The 15,435-nt window shown below is 37.4% G+C and overlaps 1 protein-coding gene across 19 annotated transcripts in view; it reads left to right on the forward strand.

Moving 5' to 3' along the window:
* The window catches only part of camk2g1 (calcium/calmodulin-dependent protein kinase (CaM kinase) II gamma 1), an 80,411-nt gene that overhangs the window by 32,624 nt on the left and 32,352 nt on the right, over positions 1–15,435 (forward strand). For all 19 annotated transcript variants that reach the window (XM_077200401.1, XM_077200395.1, XM_077200399.1 and 16 more), the window contains exons 3-5: positions 6,031–6,090; positions 13,490–13,544; positions 15,329–15,394. In XM_077200401.1, the coding sequence (XP_077056516.1) occupies positions 6,031–6,090; positions 13,490–13,544; positions 15,329–15,394 (181 nt within the window). The remainder of the gene's footprint in view (positions 1–6,030; positions 6,091–13,489; positions 13,545–15,328; positions 15,395–15,435) is intronic.

A 15,435-nucleotide genomic window follows, 5' to 3' on the forward strand; every position in this document is an offset into this window, starting at 1 on the left:
TTCTGCTGTGTTTTATTTTATCTTTGCAATCTGGGAACCATGTGTGTACGCGTTATCGCTACCCCCCCCCCCCCCCCCCAAAAAAAATCAGTTCTTATTCGATGTCCATTAAATTTATATTCAATTCCAATTTCAGTTGAGTTCCAGTTTTGATTAATTTACATCAAATTTACATATTTTGCATCATTTGCTTATTTTTATTCCACTTTCAACCCAGATTTCCACTACTCATTTAAAGATGTTTAAGATAGATCTATGTGCAACATATCGATGGACTTCACAATATAATATCTATTTCACTTTCAATGCAGGGTTAGTTTGGTGTTTTTGTTCCACTGTTTGGCCTCTTCTCTGTAACCTTTCAGTGGCTCCCATTTCCCCCATTGTCTTCCTGTCTGTCCTGCTCTTATTCACCCTTTACACAGAATGTCAGGACAGAGGGCCTTTCCTATCTCTACCCTGCGTTTAATTATGCATCAGATTAGAGGGCTGTGTGTGTCTGTAATACAATTACTGCAGCATGAGAGTGTGTTATCTTCCGTAGTGAAACTGAAGTAGTTTTAGCACCACGCTGCTGTGTCTCTCTGTAATATAGAAGGAAGTTTCCTCTCTAGTTACTTTTGGAACTGATACTTAACAGTAGAATATCTTTAAAAATATTTTTCATTGAATGTATTCTTTTGCCCTAATACAGACCTGAGTCAGACCTTTTAATCAGTCTGAAATCAGTTTTTACATTTACACATTTTGCATACACTTTTATCCAAAGGTATAGTTGATCAGTTCATGCATTTCTTGAGAATCGAACCCTATGACCTTGGTGTGGCTGGCACCATGACCATGTTTGAATTTGCAACTCATTTTACTTTACACAATGAGAGAATCTTGGGCAAAATGTGACAGAATAGAGTTAGTTGGTTTGAGAAGAGGGGTTGAAAAGTAAAGGCTTTTTCAACAGTAATGTGATGCCCGTTCGATTTTTCGATGTGATGAGCGTTTGCGCAATGCTCTCTTTGTCTTCCAGTGTAGACAGCCTCAAGATTTTGCGGCGTGAGACAACGCAATGCAACAACTGTCACATTTGGTGTAGACACTGTGTTACGCAAATAGGGTCTGACAAGTGATTGGTAAAAATATGTATTTGTCATTGAATCATTCCAGAGATTGATTCAAAACGCTGATTGATCCATTAATGAATAGTATTTATGAGTTACTGATTTTTGAAATAATAATTCTTTCAAATTAATTAAACATTTTTAAATTGACAGCAACAATTATTATTTTATCAGAAACTCTAGTTAATTACATGTTATTTTGTCTGTTCAGAATCATGGAGAATGTAATTATCTTTATCTCAATTTATCCAGAATTGTGCATCTCTAGTATCTTGTATATTTTTAGTTATGAAACAGACTACCATGAATATCATGGAGGATTTTTTTTTAATTATTTTTTTTATAGATAAACAAGGCATGGAGAACTAGAATAAGGAGCGTCTAAATGTTTATATATATATATATATATGTGTGTGTGTGTATATATATATAAAAATATGAATGTTTTCCATTTATATATTTTTAGCTATATTGACCTCTCTTCCTCATATAAATGTTTCTAGTTTTCTATTTGCTTCAGTTGCCAGTTCATAGAATCACGTTTTCATTGTGCCTTTTTGGTGCCATCTTTTGTGGGATTTGGTGCCATCTTTCCACTCTTCTACTTCTGCGGTTGGAGTGTGTGTTGTCAGTGTTGGCCAGCAGGGAAAGGGGTGTAGAGGAAAACCGTATTTGTGCCAGCAGCATGCTAAGGGTTAATCTTCTACTGGGTCACAGGGCAAGATGGGAGAGGATGTAATCCTGTTAGCTTGGAGCATGTCTGGCGTGCGTGTTTGTGTGTGTGTGTGTGTGTGTGTGTGTGTGTGCGTGTGTGTGCGTGTCTACGTGTCTGTACGTGTGTGTGCGTGCGTGCGTGCGTGTGTGTGTGTTCGCGCGCATGTATGTCTGTGTGTATGTGCACGTGTACGCGTGTGTGCATGCGTGGTTGTGTGTAAAACTCTCACACAATCTAGTTCAGAGAAAGATTATAAACAAGACATTATAGGGCCGAGAAAAGGATGAAAAAACATGAATTATGGACCACAGACGGCACAATATGTGGAAAATTATAATGGATACATGTGTGTGTAATAACATATTCAATCAAACCAACAACCGAATCAAAAATGGCACTTATCTTCCAGTTGATGTGCTTGTTAAGTTGATTGGATGGGGTGTTTTGTATTATGTCCTTTCCAAAGTGCCATTTTATAAAAAGTAACAATTGGACAGAATCATAGTCATTCTATAGCTCTGTTTCAAAAAACTTGCCTAGTGCCTACATAGACAGCAACATGTTCAGCAATACATTTCTATAAACTTGAATGTTAGCATTCTCTTAAATGTGATATGCTAATAAGCATAAAAAATTGAGTTAAAAATAATTTGTCATTTTCACTTTGAATCTCAAAATAATGTTGAAATGGCATAAAGACGGTGTATATATAAATAAAAATGAATGCCATCATCTTAAGTTCTATAAATGAAGGCCAGTATAACCCATACACCAATACTGCTATGTATGTTTATACTAAATTAATGTTTTCTTTTCAATTTTTGGGAATAAAATGAGAAAAAAATAAGCCATTCAGAATTACAGTATAATTAAAAGCCATCATTTTAAACATTTAATACAATTAAAAAAATATTTTAATAATTATAATAAATTTCAAATCTTTTACATGATGTTTCTGTCTGATAGAGGTGTGAACCTACACTGGTCTCACGGTTCGGTTCGGTTACGATTATCATGTCATCGATTCGGTTCAATTCGATATTGCGATGCACCGCATCCTCAATTTTCAATTTTACTTCAAAAGTGATGTGTGCGTGCGCGCGCGCGCGTGTGTGTTCGCCTGTTCGGAAAGTCGCAGTGACAAAAACAGAGACATTCCAGTTTAAGTTTCATGGGACTAAAGCCTGTTTATGCCATTAAGAAAATGAAATTCTGTCAAATCAATTTTGTTTTAAAGAAATGTTCATTTAAAAGCAGCGCTCATTCATCAGTGTATAATGTTACCCTGGAGACGCGCGCATCAACCGTCAACGAGTCCGCTGTTGAAGACGATCAACCATTTATAATCATGCGTAACAACACAATTGCCAGTGTATGCTACCGGCTACCGCGACAAAGCACATGCGTGATGAAATGACGTCAGAAAAGCGTCAGTACATTATAACCGGTTATGGTCTATTACAGAACCGAAACCGAATCGTCCTCGTCTGCATCGCGGTGCATCGTAGAAACGATTAATTTCGACACCCCTACTGTCTGAGGCATGTTTTCTGTCGATATCAATTTCTCTGTTTGAATGAGAGCTGGCAGTTCATTTTCCAAGTTTATTTTGCAAGTTAATTTTCACTATAAGAAAATTACTAGTTCTAACACTTTTTATGTAACATCGATATTTTTATGTGTGGATTGATCCTTTCGTTACAACGCCAATATCACAAGTATTTACTCTTTTTTTCACACTTACACCTGCATGTCTGGCATCCATCGGCCTCTCAGAGAAACATTTGGAGGTGAAGCGCGGCTTATCATGGGATAGGCCTACGAGGACCATCCTCGGTCGGTCGCTCTCTTTCCAACCAAAGTCCCTTTCAAGGAACATCTTTTCACTCTGTGGCCATATTTGCAACGGTGGGGCAGCTATTTTGAGCATCCAAGACCACGTTCTATCAACTTTAATGGGGAAATCCTGAAATCTCAATAACTGCCTGCTGAATTTATTCAAGTAACATTTCATATCTGTAACAAAATCTGACATGAACTGTCCCATAAATGTTTCTTATGCTCAAATAGCGTTAAAAAAGCTTATTCTTCAGGCTGGACCAGCCAATGTGCATGTACAATCCTAAGCGCTCGCAAGACAGTACTGGCGACTTTTGAAAGTTACTGAGGTTTGTCCAAAAAGTCACTAGATTTGTTGCTAGGTGCTTAAAAGTTGCTAAATTGAAACGGATGGGGGAAAACGGATTAATTGCGTTGAATATTTTTGATGCGTTAAACAGAAAATATTTGTTGCAGAGATCAACACGCTAACAAAAATACACAAAAATATTGGGTAAATGTTTATTTTTTTTTGCTGTAAGATTTTTTTTGTATTGAATGAATTTTATTTATTTTTTGTTTAGATTTAACATTTCTTTGTCATGATGTCTCCGCCATCTTGGATTTTTTTTTAAACGAGCTTGTCGTTTTTAACTAAGCTGCGCATCTGACAATTGACCTCTCTGAGAATAATGCATGCAATTCTCCTTAGCATTGACCAAAATAAGGTGTATTGTATGCTGCCTACATTTTGGAACAGTCTTCACATCAAGATAACACCTTAAAATGCCTCCTACGTAAGCAACCCACTAGGTTTTGGCCCAGAGCCTGCTATGAGGTCCGCTAGACTCTGTTTCTTACAATGTCTTGCTTAAGCATGTCAACTTAGACAGTGTTAATATTTACAGGCTGACTCAAGCTGATGTGTTTATTGCGGAGAGCTGGGCGAATGAAAGCTGACAGTATTACTCCATGAAGAATACGCTGTCCATGCCGGTTGCACAAACATCATATGAATTTTGTAATGTTCATCTACAGGCCATGTAAACAGTACAGTTGTCACTCCACATGTGAGTGCTTAAGTAATGACGTAGATTCTAGTGGCGGGTTTGGATGTGATGGTGTTTCATGTACTGTAAATGGCGACTGCAGAGCAATCATTTCAAGTTCATTTAAGGGCATGACTTGCCTGAGACCTTTGAGATGGCCCTGATATTTACTTGATAATTCAATTATAATGATTGCCATCTTATTTTTGTCTTGTTGTCTGGTTAAAAGACAAGATCAGTTTAAACCAGATTTATGTACACTAGAGACATTTTTTGAAGTGTAGTTTTCTTAAGCCTTTGTCAAAAGTTCTTTTTTTTTCTTTTAACTTAACAAAATGTTATATTTATGCAAAGAAATAAGAAAACTGCTTGCTAGTGTGGAATTTTATGAATTTAATAAAAGCAAATGGATCTTCTTTAAAATGACTGCTGACGGATATTGTTTAAAGTTTTAATATTTGATCTGCAATGGTTAACAAGCAAAAATGAAAGCTTGCATAGCCTGCTGTATGAATATGATATGTCAAAACATTGTTTATTTGACTTTTAAGCCTATTATTTTCTAAAATATGAATCACATCCAATTCCATAGGCCTCCAGCAGTGCATAGTGGGTGATTTTTACATTGAAAAGATGAATAAACCCCAGTTAAGACATTGAGCTGCTATTTAGACTCCCCACGCTTGTGATGTGTGTGTTGCATGTGTGAGGAAATGAGCCCTCTGGCTTGTTTTTTTAATTTTACGTAACATTCATCCTTCAAGCTCACACAAGCATATTACATGTTTCAGTAATAAGCCCTAGATTAGCTTGAACCTCACACCCACTCCAACAAACACAATTTACAGTATCTTATCATGACAGGAGCAAAGTCACACACACACACACACACACACACACACACACACACACACACACACACACACACACACACACACACACACACACACACACACACACACACACACACACACACACACATATACGATTCAATTATATATCAGTATATTATTACTATATTTTTCTGCATATATAGCGCATCTTTTTATGTTATTTTAATTTTTTTATTAGTTCAAATAATGCCCTAAAGTTCAGTTACTGAATGAGCAGATTGTCTTACTGATTCTGTGAATTGTTTATCCCTCCCTTGCCTCCCCAGCACTGCTGGTCACATTTATGACACCTGTGTGAAAATGTTCTCTCTTCTTAGAGGAGAGGACAGAGCTGCTCTCACCTCAGCTGAAGTGTTCTTTTCATTTTATAGTTGTGAGAACAAGCCATCAGCCACCTCAAATATCTAACCTGCTTTTCTCCCCCTCTTTGTCCTCTGCAGATCATCAGAAACTGGAGCGTGAGGCCCGAATCTGTCGTCTACTCAAACATCCCAATATCGGTGAGTTTGATCTGTATTATGACTCATTTTTTTGCCCCATTATGCTTTCAGGTATTACCTTTCATGTAGTGTCTAATATGGCTGTTTGTATATGTAAAAGTTTCAAATTAATCTCAATTCTCAAATGTATTACTTATCAAATGAAAACCGATGCCATTGGTACTCTTTGTATCACTTTGTCAAGCTCTGAGGAAATATCTACAGCTGAAATTCAGATATGGTAATGGCCGTTTAATTTCCGACAAGCGTTTTAAGCAGTTAGACCAATCACAGCAGATTGGGTCATCTGACCAATCAGAGCAGAGCAGGCTATTGGAAAGCAGGGGTTTAGAGAGACTGGATTCTTTATCGGTATTATTAAATGAGAGAATTTGAAGTATGGGTCCAACAAAAATTTGATATAAAAAAAATCTAAACTATTTTATATTTGAGCTTCAAGTTCACAATCCCTCTGTCTAGATTCCAGCTCTGCTCATTCTCTCAACAAACATTATAAGGGTCCATCATGGGGTGCTTCACGTGCGCACTATGCTGCAAACTTTTTGCTGCTTTTCTAGTTTATCTCATCCTTCAAAAATAGTTTTGTAAAGAAATATTTATTCACAATGTATATATGTCTACATACCTAATATTGAAGCCTTTGCGTCTTTATATAAAAAGTTACAAAACACATACTACTGTTCAAAAGTTTTGGTTCAGTACATTTCTTTTTAAATGAAATTAATACTTTTATTGAGCAAGGACACATTAAAGTGATTAAAAGTGACAGTTTAACACTTACATTAACACAAATATTTACACTTTTACATTGGTACATATAATTTTTATTTCAAATAATTACTGTTCTTTTGAACGTAAAAAAAATGCATCATGGTTTCCTTAAAAATATTAAGCAGCACAACTGTTCTAAACATTGATAATGATAAGAAATCTTTCTTGAGCACCAAATCAGAATATTAGAATGATTTCGGAAGGATCATGTGACAAGACTGGAGTAATGATGCTGAAAATTCAGCTTTGCCATAAAAGGAATATATTACATTTGAAAATATATTAAAATAAAAAACAGCTATTTTCAACTGTAACAATATTTCACAATATTAGTTTTGTACTGAACATTTAAAAAAATTTGCCGAACCCAAACTTTTGAATGGGACTGTAAACTTACTCAAATTTTTAAGTGGTGGTGTATATGTGAGTTTGTCGCACTGGGCATCTGCAGCTGTGTGTGTGTGTGTGTGTGTGTGTGTGTGTGTGTGTGTGTGTGTGTGTGTGTGTGTGTGTGTGTGTGTGTGTGTGTGTGTGTGTGTGTGTGTGTGTGTGTGTGTGTGTGTGTGTGTGTGTGTGTGTGTGTGTGTGTGTGTGTGTGTGTGTGTGTGTGTGTGTGTGTGTGTGTGTGTGTGTGTGTGTGTGTGAGAGAGCTGGTGGCAGTGATGACTGGGACTGAATTAGGCTGAAGTATTTTTGCAGCAAAAATACTGTATGCGGAACAGCCTCTTCCAAAAGTCATTGTCTAAAGGAACGTATAAACAACAGAACAAAATATGAATTGTGAGGGGGAAATTAACTAATAAATTGCAGAATTTAGTAGACCACAAACAAAGGAGAATGAAAATTAAGGCACAGAGGGAATTAGAGGGAGGAGTGGAGACAAATTGGGGGACTGATCGATAGAATGAGAAAACAACTGAGCTATCGAGAGGAGAGCCATCGAAATGACGACGAAGAAAGAGGTAAAGGCAGAGGGATGTAGAGAGCAGCGGAGAGGGATAGAAGAGGAGTGGAGCTCTATAAATAACTGTGCTGAGGTGGGAGATACTGGTGGGCAGCAGTTCAGTCCAAATACCATCATTATTGCCAATGAGTTCAGGAGAACGGCAATAGAAGAGGCGAGAGAGTGGAAGAAAACCACGAAAAAGATGTAGAAAAACACACCTGGTTGAGGCACTATGATGGTGTATGAGGTGTAAGGATTTGCTGTGCTGTTTATGCCACAAAAGAGGCCTTAAAGGTTTGTTCATTGTGATTAATCTTATCTTTTTGTGTTCATCAGGTATAAATAATAAGATATAAAAAATCAATCAAATGGTCTCAATGGAATTATACTTGGATCATGGTTATTAACATACAAAACCTACAAAAATAACTACATTGTGATACATTCTGTTATATTACTTTGATAAATACTCATACCGTGTTACATATTTATACCCCTGGGGCCGTATTGCGAGTAAGGAACTCAAGACTTAGAGAAGAAGTTTCTATAACACAATCCCTGATATGTTTTAAGGTTATTGTTTTTGCCTGATTGTGTGAAAAATACTTCAGCCTAATTCAGTCCTAGGCCCCATCCACACTACTGCGTTTTAGGTTAGAAACAGAGAATTAAAATGAATACAATCCCCATCCACACCAGTGTTTTAGATGCGTATTAGAATTGATCTCCGTCCACATTAAAACGACTGAAAACGCGGATCATGTGACCATTCACCTACACTGGACATGCGCGTGCCGGTGTAAACAGAAAGCAGATTGACTATTCCTCAGATTTCGCTGACGTTGATAAGTGCCGATCTGGACATTCGAAAGTTTTCGCACCATTCCTCAGGAACTAACACTTCATTGATAAAATTATCCCACCATGCGCTGGTTCTTCCCTCACTTAACTTTAAGAAACAGATTGGTGCTGTTGTCAAAGGAAGCTTTTTTAACCTGAGATCAATTGCTAAAGTAAAGCATTTTTTATCTAGTGAGGATTTAGAAATTGTTGTTCATTCTTTTATTACATCTAAGCTTGACTACTGCAATTCTTTATATATCGGTCTCCCCCAGACTCTTCTTGTCCGCCTACAGTTAGTGCAGAATGCAGCGGCAAGGCTTTTAATGGGGGTGCGAAAGAGAGAACATATTACTCCGGTACTGCAATCCCTACATTGGCTACCGGTCAAATTTAGGATTGATTTTAAAATTCTCTTGTTTGTTTACAAGGCATTGTCAGGCCTTGCCCCCCAGTACATCAGTGATCTTATAGTTCCTTACTCTCCTTTTAGAGTTCTCAGGTCCTCCGATCAACGACTTTTAAAGGTACCTCGTTGTAATTTAAAATCAAAAGGAGATCGTGCTTTTTCCGTGGTAGGTCCCAAACTTTGGAATAGTCTCCCATTCCATGTGAGGTCAGCTCCATCGATTACAACTTTTAAGTCTTATTTAAAAACGTATTTATTTTCTTTAGCTTTTGAATAAAGTATGTCTGTTTTGTTGTATGACTTCCATGTTATTATTCTGTAAAGCACTTTGGGGCAACGTCTGTTGTTTAAAAAATGTGCTATATAAATAAAGTTGCTTGCTTGCTTGCTAACCCAAAACCGACGCTCCATGTACGGTCGATACCGCCGCTGCACACGGGAATTGACACGGATCGCTGGAATAATAGCTTACCTCCGGCACATGTAGGCAGTTATAGCATTGTAAAATGCAAAATTTACTTGCACTAACGTAACTGGTAGTCCAGGCTGTTGTTGTATGTTTTCTTCCGTTGTATGACACCCAATCAGTGAGCCGAGCGTGAGCCACTGCGTCATCGTTTATAAAGTCCTCCGTTTTGACCCGTCTTCACTAAAACGCCCTCCGGAGATTCAAAACGCACAACAGGGTCGGCAGCGTTTCTAAACTTCTCCGTTTTAGGTATTCGTTTTTACCGTTTTAGACTGGACGGGAGGTGCAAACGTAGCAAAAGGTCTCCGTTTCTAAACTAAAACGTAGTAGTGTGGATGGGGCCCTAGACATTACACCCACCAACTCACATACACACACAAAATCATAAACACTCACACACAGCTGCAGATGCTCACTGCGACAAACTCACTTGTACACCACAATTTAAAAGTTTGAATGCATTTGACTAAATTTACTCAATTCAAAAGTTTGGGGTCAGCAAGATTTTTTTAATGTTTTTGAAAGAAGTCTCTTATGCTCACCAAGGGTTTACTTTAAGATCTGCCCATGACGCGGATATAACACGCGTTCATTAAAGACTTTAAGTAATTTAAGACTGTGCTTACAAGGATACTGTTGGCCAGCAGCCACATCACCCTGTAGCCCAAGACTGGTTGCCCACTGAAGCTAAGCAGGGCTGAGCCTGGTTAGTACCTGGATGGGAAACCTCCTGAGAAAACCAGGTTGCTGCTGGAAGAGGTTAGTGAGGCCAGCAGGGGGCGCTCACCCTGTGGTCTGTCTGGGACATAACGCCCCGGTGTAGTGATCGGGACACTATACTGTCAAAGAGCACCGTCCTTCGGATGAGACATTAAGCCGAGGTCCTGACTCTCTGTGGTCATTAAAAACCCCGGCATCATGGACAAATTTGCCCCTTGGCCTCTGTCCATCGTATCCTCCTAATCATCCCCAATATACTGATTGGTTTCATCACTCTGTCTCCTCACCACCAGTAAGCTGGTGTGTGTTGGGCGTTCTGGTGCAATATGGCTGCCGTCACATCGTCCAGGTGGATGCTGCTCATTGGTGGTGGTTGAGGAGATTCCCCCTTCCACGTAAAGCGATTTGAGTACCCAGAAAAGCGCTACATAAATGTAACAAATTATTATTATTATTACTCTACAAACTGGGCATTTTGAGTACAAGTTATGTATGTGTCAAACAGACAGGAGGTACGGAGTTCTTTTTTGTGTCTTTTCGCGCATTTAAAGCATTTGCACGAATAAGAGCCTGATCACATAGTGTAACGCTAGCAAAAGATTGATGGGAAATAAACAAATGCCAACACATTAATTTTGACAGCTCTAGTATTTATGTGTGCGTGTATATGGTTTATATATTATATGTGTGTGTATAGTTTTATGGTTATGTAACGCTCATTTCAGTTCTGTATTTAACTGATATGTAGTTCTACTGTCTGGCATCTTGCACACTTTTTAAAGTAATCCCACATTGACCTCGGATTCACACTCTGTCCAGTGTCTTTCTCCTCCATTCTCTGTTTCTCACTCCTCCATCTTTTTTTCCACTCTCGCCATTTTTCTATCCAATGTGTTTTTGTATTCTCATTTCTGTTCCCCGCCTCAGGCGATGCCATCTCCTTTTTCCTGCTCCATCACCTGTATCTGTTTCTCTCTCCTTTACTTTCCCTCCTGTTGTCCCTCCTCAAGTGGACAGCTTGTCATGTTTTCTGCTTGGGCTGCACATAAGTGCTGAACAATAGAGCCAATGAAGGAAGAGAGATGGAGAGAGGGAGAGAGGGAGAGAGGGAGAGAGAGAGAGACAGTCTAAAAGGTTAAAGAGAAGAGAGGACTGAGTGCTCATCGCTACTGGCACAGTTGGCACACACAAATGTGCATCTCTTTCCCTCACTCACTCAGCAAGTATTACTTTTTTTTTGCTGTAGAAAAAGCATATTTTTGTTCCAGCATCATTAAAGACAATATTGTTATATTAAATAATAATATAAAAAAAATATATATATAATATAATCATTAGTTTTATTATAGTCATTATTCTTGTAAGTTTTTGTAATTTCATTTGCAGAAATTACACCTTTCTAATAATAATAATAATAGTAATTATTATTATTATAGAAATTTACCAAAATAATGTGAATAAAGTTGAAGTATGTAATATCAGCACCCAACAAAATTGATTATTCTCAAACAGGTTTCCTGTCTTTTCAAATACTTCCTCTGTCTACCATTGGTTGAACCAACAGATAGTCCCACCTCCAGAATCATGCTATTGGTTAAACCGATGTTGCTGGTTGGGATCAAACAAACAGAGCAATGTTTTGAAGGGGCCACAGTGTTTACACTTTCTGAGGAAATTAAAGGGGAACTATAAAGTATTTTAACAGAAAAAACACTCACCTTCAATATATGTAATAATATTATAGACTAACATGTTTCCATCAAGCATGCCGCACGAGTGCTAAAAAATGAGGCAAAAGCATCTCGATCGCCCCTCGGTGGCTGGTCCCAGCATAGGTCATAAACCCCGCCACCCCATGAAGTCTAATGGACGCGATGGAAACTAAACAATCAAATTACTTCAAATACATTTTTTTTTCAAAGATGTCTTCTGCCATTTTAGGTAGATTTCATGCTGGTTTAAGTTAAAGTTTTTTTTTTTATAAATAAGTTTGATTGACATGATTGACAGATGTGATTGACAGCTTCTCTAAACGTGTAGTCTCCAAGGCACAAACAGGCTTTTTTTGGATTTTCGGAAGGAGATTGGAGCTTCAACTTTAATTTCTACATGTCCATAACTGTTTATTTCACACAGTAAATTTTGTATTAACTTTTTCTGCGGGAATGAGGGCGGGACCTTGATATCGTGGCTTTACTTCCTGCACGCTACTGCGCAGAATCAGGTCCCAAATCTGTGCAACATATTTGCGCCATATTAAAACTTTGGCAGCTTTTCACCAATGGAAGAGAGTGAAGGGGCGTCGTCCATCTTTTTTTACAGTCCAATCTAACTTTGGTTTCTGATTGCTTGGTTTCCATCCAATCAAACTTCAGTGACTCCCAGTCCTGCCATACATTGTTTCATGCAGAATATTGGTGTACCTATTTTACACAAGCTAAATATGTGTTGATATCAATTTACATGGTATCTGACTGAATGTTTAGGACTTTATTAAACTTGAGCATCTGTAATTATTGGCATGATAGCAGCTCATGTTTGCATTACCAGTGTCAACAGGCAAGGGCCTTGCTTGTCAAACAATCACTCTGAGGACTATTGACTCACTGCATTACTCTAATAATGTAGAAGTCATTTATCTAATATATGTATATTCCAACATCAGATTTGCCTCAATCTCTCTGTTATTTACAGACTAACTACAATCTCTCTCTCTCTCTCTCTCTCTCTCTCTCTCTCTCTCTCTCTCTCTCTCTCTCTCTCTCTCTCTCTCTCTCTCTCTCTCTCTCTCTCTCTCTCTCTCTCTCTCTCTCTCTCTCTCTCTCTCTCTCTCTCTCTCTCTCTCTCTCTCACTCCCCATCCACACCCCCCCCCCCACCACCCCAATACACTCGGTGTGTGTCACTGTCTACGTGACACACTGCTTGTGTACATAAGTGAGCTTGTCATCCATGTACTATCTCTATTTTCAATGGATTCTTTTTGTGTGATTTCATTTAGCCTTGTGCTCATTATGGTTATCTTGAGTCGATAAACGTGGCTCATAATTGTAAGTGTCACTATAATAGCGTGTAATTGGACGTATGCTGTATGTTCTCATCAGATGTTTTTATGAACGCTGTGTGATGGAGCGAGGAATGCTCAAGATTTCCCTCTCATTAAAAACATTTGCTTTCATAATGCATTATCTCTGTGTCTGACATTGTTTAATGATGATTCTCTTGTTGTGTCTTTTCAACCCCAGTTCGGCTGCATGAAAGTATTTCAGAAGAAGGCTTCCATTACCTGGTCTTTGACCTGTGAGTATGACACAGACACACACACAGTATATGTTGTGTTGTAACTTGAGACATGATAATAAAATAGGCTCTGTTCCAAAAAGTTACCTCACTACCTATGTAGATAACTGCCTACTAAGACAGCATTCTGACTAAAATGAATAATTTAATTTAACTTTAATAAAAAATTTGACCAAATACTGTATTAGTAAATAAATAACACAACAAATAACATAGCTACTGTCTTCAGGTAAGTTTGTAACTCTCTATGGTTGTAAGAGGCTTTCTGCTCTTTGAAGAAGGATGGACAAGTTATCAAACCCAAGACATTTTGTTCCAATGAATCATGTCTGAAATCCCATTGCTGCAGGCAGATAAATGCAACTGAAATATGTTCGACAAGAAAAACCTCGTATGCATCTTCCTGGGTGTCAGAAATATATCCTTCAATTGTATGGGATCTGCCAGCAGAATTGATGGGCAGACATTTCTGGGTGGCCCTAAAAATACGATTTAGTACTGTCAAGATTGTTGTTCTGGTTTTAACCAGAGTCCACTGCACTTTGATTTTCCCAGGTGTCATTGTAGAACTCAATTTATCTGGAACAAATTCTGAGTAGTTACTAGTGTTCCTGTTACATGGCTTGTGCACTTCAACTGCAATCCACCCTCACAATTTACCATGGTAACCATTGTGAGTTGGCAATATAAGCAAAATTTGTTTCATAATATTCTCAATAAATATCGAATACTGTTCAAAAGTTTGGGGTCGGTACGATTTTTTAAAAATGTTTTCAACATTTTGTCATTTATTTGATCAAAAATACAGAGAAATACGCTTTAATTGTGAAATATTATTGCAGTTTTCTATTTTGATATATTTTCAAATGATTCTTCAGAACTCATTCTAATATGCTGATTTGCAGCTGAAGAAACATTTGTTAATATCAATGTTGAAATCAGTGCTGCTTATTATTATTATTTTTTTTATTTTTTGGGGGGGGGATTCTTTTAATAGGATGTTTAAAACAATTATGTATAATCTCTCACTCTCTTTTTCTCTGTCTATAAGAATTAAATATTTTATAACATTTAATATTTTATTTAGTAATTAAAACTAATTTTTTAATTAAAACTATTTTTTAACTAGTTTTATTGCAATGCAAAAGTTATATAATGACAATTAATTAAAAAATGCATTAAAAAAGCGCTATACAAATAAATTTGAATTGAATTGAATTGAATTGAATTAAAAAATATTTATTACTATTGTTATTTTTATTTTATTTGTTTTAATTGTTGTTTAGTATTATTCTAATTGCTCTTGTTTTTATTCATTTTTATTAAATATTTTTCTAAAGTGTTTTTTTCCCCCCTGACATTTCCTTTCCTCATTTTCTACCAAGTGTTGCATTTCGTATAACTGCTATTCAGACAGTTCTTAAATTTACCAGTTTTGGATAAAATATAGGTTACTACAGTAATTGTAACTAAAATACAACTCCTGAAACTTTGTAATTGCCACCACCGTCTTGCACTGTCACTTGTATTTTGTCAAAGCCTATGGTTACCATAGTAAAAATTACTAATAGTGGCTTTGCATCAAATAATATACCTATATGAAAAGTATAATTGGGCCATGCAAGTTTTAATGCAGCATCTCATACATTTGCGATCATGTTTACGGATGTATAAAATGTCGGTTCTGCCTCCTGCTGCTGACCAAATTAGCCCAAAACCCAGCACATTCTCCACTCTCTCATCCCTTGTTTCACTGGGTTTTTTTCCCCTCTCTATTTCCGCAGTGTGACTGGGGGGGAGTTGTTTGAGGACATCGTCGCCAGAGAGTATTACAGTGAAGCTGACGCAAGGTGGGCTCTCCTATTTACTGTTGCTGTGGTTACTGTGCTGC

The sequence above is a fragment of the Siphateles boraxobius genome, unplaced genomic scaffold (genome assembly GCF_051911475.1).
Source record: "Siphateles boraxobius isolate OS27281-9 unplaced genomic scaffold, OSU_SipBor_1 46, whole genome shotgun sequence".
NCBI lineage: Eukaryota > Metazoa > Chordata > Actinopteri > Cypriniformes > Leuciscidae > Siphateles > Siphateles boraxobius.